The sequence below is a fragment of the Sinocyclocheilus anshuiensis genome, unplaced genomic scaffold, assembly GCF_001515605.1.
Source record: "Sinocyclocheilus anshuiensis isolate Anshui unplaced genomic scaffold, SAMN03320099.WGS_v1.1 scaffold524, whole genome shotgun sequence".
NCBI lineage: Eukaryota > Metazoa > Chordata > Actinopteri > Cypriniformes > Cyprinidae > Sinocyclocheilus > Sinocyclocheilus anshuiensis.
This window is the reverse complement of record NW_015555703.1, coordinates 3,080,217-3,088,179: the sequence shown is the minus strand read 5'-3', so window position 1 is coordinate 3,088,179 and position 7,963 is coordinate 3,080,217. Positions and strand designations below refer to the sequence as shown.

Here is a 7,963-nt window from a genome sequence, read left to right as displayed (position 1 = left end):
ACAGATTCAGTATTCCTCAAAATGAATAAAAATAATGCAACTCAGAATATGACGCAAACCTGCAATAATTAAATGTTAAACAACACAAATATCTTTTATGTATTTAATCCCATTCTATTAACCAATGTCTTTGCTTCTGACCTTTGATGATCCAGTTCAACCGTACTAATTAGCACAAATTACTCTAGACGAACATTTGTGTGTCTTTTTTTATTGCTGAAGTGTGTTGAAATGTCTTCTTCTGCATTCTACTGTACGGACGTAAATTTACTTTCCCTTCAGCCTGAGGCTTATTCATTTCACTTTTGGTGTGAAAAGGCTTTTATATTTGCCAAAAATATAACTTTTTTATTTTAAAAACAAGCAAGCAAGCCCTGTCCAGATTTAAAAAGTAACGTAACGCATTACTTTCCATAAAAAGTAACTAAGTAACGTAATTAGTTACTTTTGTATGGAGTAACACAATATTGTAATGCATTACTTTTAACAGTAACTTTCCCCAACACTGGCAGTGAGTACTTACTTCCTGGCCAGTCCGAAGTCGATGATCTTGACTTTATTTGTGACTCTGCTGACACACAGAATGTTCTCTGGCTACAGGCCACAAGAAACAACAAGGGTTATGAAGGTCACTGTGGTTATGTGCTTTAAAACTAGAGGAATGTCGGCCGTTTTTCTCCTTTGAGGGCCAATGATTTAAGTGTTTTTATTGCTGCATCACACTGGATCTCTGCTTGTACCTTTAGGTCCAGATGAAGGATGTACATTTTGTGCATGTAACGCAAGCCTTCACAGATCTGCCTGATGAACATCACCGTGTCGAGCTCCTTCAACTTATAGTTCTCATCGATGATTCTGTCGAAGAGTTCACCTCCATCAACACTGTTCAGAGAGATCAGCACAGAATCATTTGAATTAACTTTACAATCCTTACTTGTAGTTACAAGCTATTCATCATCAGAAGTATTAAGCTACTCAGTTTTTATTAAAAAAACAAAAAAAACAATGCACATACTATTCAAGTACAAGGATAACGTCGTTCCTGGACTCGTAGGCGGCGTAGAGCTGGATCAGGTTGGCGTGGTCGAGCTGGTTCATAACCTGAATCTCATTCTTCACCACCTCCTTTCAGATAAAGCACATTAAGACTTTATTTTACAACTGAGGGCTATGTGTAATCCACTGAGCCTGTGAAATACAATTTATACACCGACAAATTTGTGTAGGAATTACTTTGAAACAATGTTCACTCAGAAATCGCTAGTAAATTTAACAAATAATTACAAAGAAATGGCAAGTAAAACATTGAATAAAAAACAAAACCAGAAAAAAATTATATATATATATATGTTACAAAAGCACAAAACAAAATTACTAAAACTTAAACTAGAAATTAACATGAAAACAGGAAATATAAAAAATAAATAAAAGTTGAGTCTAAATATCAATAAACACTATAAAAGTATATAAACACTGAAAAATGAAAAACTCAGAAATTGCTAGTAAATTTCACAGATAATTACAGAGAAATGGCAAGTAACACACTGAATTAAATCAAAAGCTGAAATAAAAGAGAAATGTAAAAAAATAAAAAATAAATAAAATGACAAAGTACAATACAAAATGTCTAAAACGTAAATTAAAAATTAACATGAAAACATAAAATATAAAAATAAAAACTATGTGCAAACTTGAAATCAAATTATATTGTAAAGACATGTGAAAAAAATGCAGATTTTTTTTTTTTGTACCTTTTCCTTTTGACTCCTAGCTTTGATTATCTTGGCAGCCAAAGTAAGTCCAGAGGAATTTTCAATGCATTTATGCACCTGACCGAATCGACCTCTGAAAGGAGATCAAAGCAGTCATCAGTGACAGTTAAGACACCTAGAAAAATCTGTTTTGAGAATTACATTTATCTCCCACACAATAAAAAAAAAAAAAAAAGATTTGTATTCGTAAGCCACACAAAACAGTAGGTATTTTATTGCATCAGATAACAAAATGTCAAACCAAGTGTCACTTACTTTAAATAATGACAGCACACACTTTTAAAGCAAACATTTAAAAAAAGGGTTTTAAATATTAAGAAAGAAAGAAAGAAAGAAAGAAAGAAAGAAAGAAAGTGTTCAAAACAAACACACTTTTTAACATTGGAGTAGCAGTGGAACCTGCTGATTAAAAGTTAAATGCTGATTAAAATCAAGCAAAAATGAAGAAGAAAAGTGTCTATTTTAGACCTACTGACTATAAGTAGCTTTTTCAAGTATGTCAACTTATTCTACTAACCCAAACCTAACAGTCTACTAATACTCTAATGACCGCTAGTTGACATGTAGTTGCAAAGTACTTATATTTCGTAGAATGTCTAAAGTGGACTATCAAAATAAAGTGTAACCAAGTGGAAAGTGAACACTAGTTCTGAGAAAAGATCCTGCAGCATTTGTGTGCAGATATAGACACTGATATTTTGTTATCTGCGATCACATTCACACATGTCTAAGCGTGGCTTAAGTGTCCAAATACTTTTTTCGGAGCCACTGTATATGCAAAATGACATTTTAAAAGACTTTGAGGCGCAGAGCAGGAAGGACATTAGGGACTCATATTTTTCAGACACTATTGCATTAACAACAAGAAGAACATTCCCTTTGAAGAGATGGACTAACACCTAGTGATTAGTTTCCAGCTGCCGCGGAGGTACAGTTTCACATACCCCGAAATCTCAATGTAAAAATAACTGGCTTGACTCTGAAGTTATGAATCGGGTGAGCGGAGACGCACTGTACGGTTACGCAATTAGCCTTTGAGGGGATTAGCAGAAATTGCACCGTCTCTAAAACATTCTATTCTCAGCAATCGGTTCCAAAATGCAAGAAAATACTTCCACAGACCCGCCGAGAACCTCCTGTCGGTTGATAGTGTAGAAGTTGTTAATCTGGTTGGGTTTGGCAGACACCACGCGGTGGCTGAAGGGTGCTGCTGGAGGTGGGGTGCAATCTGTGGAGAAGATGGAGACGAAACATGAAGGTTAAGTTGACATGCCTGCTGACCAGACACATATGTTGTGTTTTGTGAGCTGCTTCCCAAAATGGGATGCTCAACAAGTTGCTAAACTAGTTTTCAAGACACCCTTAGTCAACCAGCACTACTAACCGACTAAGGGACAGATTTACTAACAGTCTTTTGGCATTAAAATAGTACTGTCAGGATTTACTAAAGACGCACATTGAAGAATTAGCACTAAAAGGCGTGGACACAGTTATTTTTGCACCTGACCTTATTGAAGGAGTTTCCCTTTCAGACGCAACATTTATGGGAGGAGAGTATTAAATTGAATTGAAACATTTGCGCTTGCGAAATTACTGGTATTTGCGCCATTATTTAACGCTCCAAAAAAGCATATAGTTCTCATCGATGATTCTGTCGAAGAGTTCACCTCCATCAACACTGTTCAAAGAGATCAGCACAGAATAATTTTAATTCACTTTCCAATCTAGTTAAGGATTGGAACTACTTACTTGTAGTTCAAGCTATTCATCATCAGAAGTATTAAGCTACTCAATTTGTATTATTACAATGGTAAAGTCAAAGAAAAAGTAGGTTCAAGTTAGTAGCATCACTACTTTTAATCACTCTGCAACACCTGTAGGACTATATATGTGGAATAATAAATTACGTAATAATATAAAGATTGCATTAATCACAACATTACAAATGTTGGTTTAAAAAAAGTAAATGACAATTGGGAAAAGAAACAAAACAAAAACAATGCACATACTATTCAAGTACAAGGATAATGTCGCGTTGCGCCATTATTTAACGCTCCAAAAAAGCATGTCTTAATGCAGACGCTAATTTGCGCTGATCTCGGTAGATTGTGTTGACTATTATTGAAATGATGCTGAATCTGTGTTCTTTTATTTGCGCATTGTCAGTAAATCACCCGCAGAAATTTCCACTCCCATCAGCGCCTTTTTGGAATTGCGATCTCACGCTAATTTGCCCTGTTTAGTAAATCTGGCCCTATATGGCTTCTATTTGCTCATTTTTAGGTTGTTGATGTGGTCGACCGATGATTGAGTAGTTAAAGACTTAGACATAATTGAAGTTTCTCAAATACTTTATTTTGTAGACAAAAAATATACATTATCATTATGTATGAATTTCTTTCCAAACCTCAAATTCCCAAAACTAAATCTGGAGTGGATAGTAGGAAAAACATCATCAAGTGTATATCATAAATGTGAACTCGTTCATGAAGACGGTTGAGAATGTCCAGAGAGTATATTTTCCAAAATATGGAATATAGTCATAAAGAAGGAGTAGGAGTCCAAACATTTGACTCGCATCGGTCAATGGTGCTGTTTGAAGTTAGTATTTCTCATAGATATCTTAGATAATCCTAAACACTATATAACTATCTGTTTATATTGCCAACTTAACATACTGTAGTTAATTGCTGAAGCAAACCAGTAAATAGGAAGTGAAATGGTGGATTATGTCATTACAAGATATATATATATTCCATTATTTGGTTACATTTTATTTTGATTGTTCACTTTAGACATTCTACCAACTATAAGTAACTTTGCAACTACATGTGAAATCGCAGTTATTAGAGTATAAGTAGACTCTTTGCTTAATATCTGCTAACACTTCATTTTGATGGTCCCTAAAACACATTGTACTGACTATAGGTAACTTTGTAAATACATGTCAACTTATTCTACTAACCCTAACCTAACAGTCTACTAATATTCTAATGAGAGCTAGTTGACATGTAGTTGCAGTTACTTATAGTTAGTAGAATGTCTAAAGTGGACTATGGAAATAAAGTGTAGCCCATTACCTTTATCAATCATACAAAGGAACCACTGGGAATCTTACCAATGAAGAAGTGATCATTGTGATCTTCATCTTCATCCTCATAGCTCTCCTTCTTCAGTTTACTGAAATCCAACTCGATTTCCACACCATCGGCTTTGAAAACACCACAGAGATCTTCAGGTTCCTGTGGCTCCTGCTCACTCTGGTTTTCCCCCTCCTCAACCCTGCTCTTCTTGTGGTCCTCCAAACCCAGATCTTCTTCTGTCACATGCCGTTTGCTGCTGGTAGTCACCTCATCCGTCTGCTCAGACTCAATGCTGAAACAACCGAAACAGAACAGAGCCTGAAGACAGAAAAAACAAAGCTCAAATCTTATTTGCAAGAGCATCAGTGACATTGGGTGATGGGATCTGGCTCACAGTTAGCCTTTCATTGACCTCCAAGGTATTCAATAAAGGTTCAAGTCTAGGCTTTGTGCAGGCCAGTCAAGTTCTTCCACACTGGACTCAGTAAACCATTTCTATATGGACAACGCTTTGAGTCATAGTCATGCCAGAATAGAAAAGGGCTGCCACAAAATTGGAAGCACAGAATTTTCTAGAATGCTGTAAAATTGAGGTTTGTCATTAATGGAATTGGAATAGCCAAACCCATCAATTAGAGGACGGGTTCCACATACATTTGGTAATTTTGTGCATGACATGGAAACCCTATCGAATTCACGACTCACCTTTCCACTGAGTTCTCAATTGGTGTAGGAGGCTCTGTATCAGGAATGTCAGGTTCTGCAGGACCATCAGTAATTGTCTGGTCCTCCGTACCCTCTTCCTCCTGATCTTTGAGTATGTCTGTGGTCTTTAGGGGCAGCTCCTTAGTCTCTTCTTCCACTAATTTAGGTGTTTCAGCTTGGACCTCCTCTATCTTCGGCTCTGCGTCTTTCATCTCATCTTCTTTGAGCTCCAGAGTGACCTCATTATCTTCTATCGAGCTCTTCTCTTGCTCAGGTTCAACCGGCTTGTCTTCCTCAAGGATAAGGTCCTGCTGAATTGGAGTAACCAAGCAATCCTCTGAATTCTGCATGCCTTTTTCCAGAGGTTGGGATGCTTCAGTGCGTTCTGCATTCTCTTGATTTAGTTTCTGAACCTCTTCAAGCAACAGTGCCTGCTTCTTCAAAGAGACTGTATCTACTGCATTATAAACACAATGAAGAAAAAGACTACATGTGAATGTAAAGTATATCAATGCATTGTTTGCATTACGCATACAAATACGGAATAGTTAATGTGATTTAAATGATTTTTGCATCAAGTACAAGTCATTAGGATTTCAGCCCTGTCATTTTAATAAGCTTTTTGTCTGGACGGTGTTAAATGTAAGTGTCGTGTTTTAATTGCATTTTGTTTACCAGTTGAATCGGGTGGTTTCTTCTTCTTCTGTGCTTTGAGGCCTTTGAGGCTCAGACGAAACTTCCCATCTTTAACTTTGTGATCTCTTAGCTTCAGAGCAAAAAGAAAATATAGCAAATACCAAAGATGAAGAACGTAGTTTAAAGTGCAAAACGGTAATAACTCAAAAACTGTAATATGTGCAGTGAATTTGTGCAATTCTTCCAGGGTCGCTAACTGTGACGTCACAATTCTTGTAAAATGCACAACCGCATGGTTCACAAACCTATAAAGTTAGCACAATGAAGCAAGGAGATGATTTGATCCAAGATGCTTGAGCTTGTAAGACTGTTATGGACACAATATGACTGGGATGGGTTGTTAGGAAGCACAATTAGTCTGGGAATAGTTGTAGGTAAGTGTTAGGGCATAAAAGTGCTGGTCTCCATTTGATTGCCATATGGAATACAAATAAGGCAAATTAATGCATAAATGACATGGCTTCCCTAATGTGGCACCATCAGTTGAAGTATTTCCCTTACATAGTCTGGTGGATGATGTGTGGGGATCTACGATAACACAACATATGTCATTCTGAAGGGCAGACAGCTGGGGGTGTGAAACTATAGCCCAACACATAATTCCAGCTGACTTCATCTATTTCCTTTTTCCAAATCAATGTTCTCCTTTCCAATTATTTAAATCATGATGACGCCACAAGGAAGAAACTAAGAAGACCAATTTGGTGACTGGTGTTTTGGCCAAGTGAGTGTCGACCTTTTGAAGACACTCAAATTGGCACCATACCTTCTGTCTCTACTTGAGAAAGTTTCCATGCAATGAATGGAAAAGTTTGAATCATAACATCACTTCTTTCATTCAATTGTCTGAATGAAATGCCAGTACACTGTTTCACCTGGATGTACATACTCTGATGATCAAGCATTGTCTAATCTGGAGATTTAACTCACCTTTATAGTGACATGCTCATTGTTATCTGAGGTCTGGCATTTGCTGCTCAGTTTGATTTTACTATCCTTGGACTTGAGGTCCGAAGTCGCTTTGGTCTTCCGAGAAGCCGGCCCTTTGAACAAAATATCCATGATTTTGGAAGTTTTCACAGTTTCTCCAATAAAGCTGACCACCTGCTGAATGCTCATCACCAGACTTTCCATTCCCTCCAGCTTTTGGGTTTGCTGCTCTGAGCGATTATTTACTGCCAACATGATGCTGTTCATTTCTTGGCACATCTCCTTCATCTCATGGGCCGGTCCTGTGCGGATAACTGGAGGAAAATGGATCTCCTCCTTTTCCACTTTCAGAGTTTCAACGTCTTTCTCGATTCCATCAATGTCCTGAGACATGCCGTCAAGTCGGCTGAGCACTTTTTCTTGGATACTTATGAGCCTGTCCATTTTGCTGCTCAAGGATTCAATCCTAACCTGGAGCAGGTCAATTCCTGGGCTTGAGTTAGCAGAACTCATGCTCTCAACTAAAACCAACTAGACTTGTGGACAAACTACCAGAGATTCACCTGCAGAGGATGTAGCTGGGCATTCAAAAAGGCATTGATAATCCAATAATAAGCCAAGCGGAAAACTCATACAAGACCGAATCCGGACAAACACAAGACATTTTAAATCCCCCAATAACAAGTTGATACGTCCATCTCTTCCTCTCCATTGAACATTCTATGGACCTCTACAAAGTGGAGGTCAGACTAAGAATGGAATGAGCCGGTGTCAGTA

General features: G+C 37.4%; 1 protein-coding gene across 2 annotated transcripts in view; it reads right to left on the bottom strand.

Moving 5' to 3' along the window:
* LOC107671735 (myosin light chain kinase 3-like) overlaps positions 1-7,963 on the bottom strand; it is a 10,541-nt gene extending 2,578 nt beyond the window's left edge. The window contains exons 1-9 of one of the 2 annotated variants that reach the window (XM_016464682.1): positions 7,187-7,963; positions 6,236-6,326; positions 5,561-6,017; positions 4,891-5,147; positions 2,895-3,000; positions 1,752-1,845; positions 1,016-1,125; positions 741-882; positions 524-594 (exon numbers count right to left, since the gene is read on the bottom strand). In XM_016464682.1, coding sequence (XP_016320168.1) covers positions 524-594; positions 741-882; positions 1,016-1,125; positions 1,752-1,845; positions 2,895-3,000; positions 4,891-5,147; positions 5,561-6,017; positions 6,236-6,326; positions 7,187-7,699 — 1,841 coding nt within the window. In that variant the 5' untranslated portion in view covers positions 7,700-7,963. The remainder of the gene's footprint in view (positions 1-523; positions 595-740; positions 883-1,015; positions 1,126-1,751; positions 1,846-2,894; positions 3,001-4,890; positions 5,148-5,560; positions 6,018-6,235; positions 6,327-7,186) is intronic. The other variant, XM_016464683.1, reaches the window with a different exon arrangement.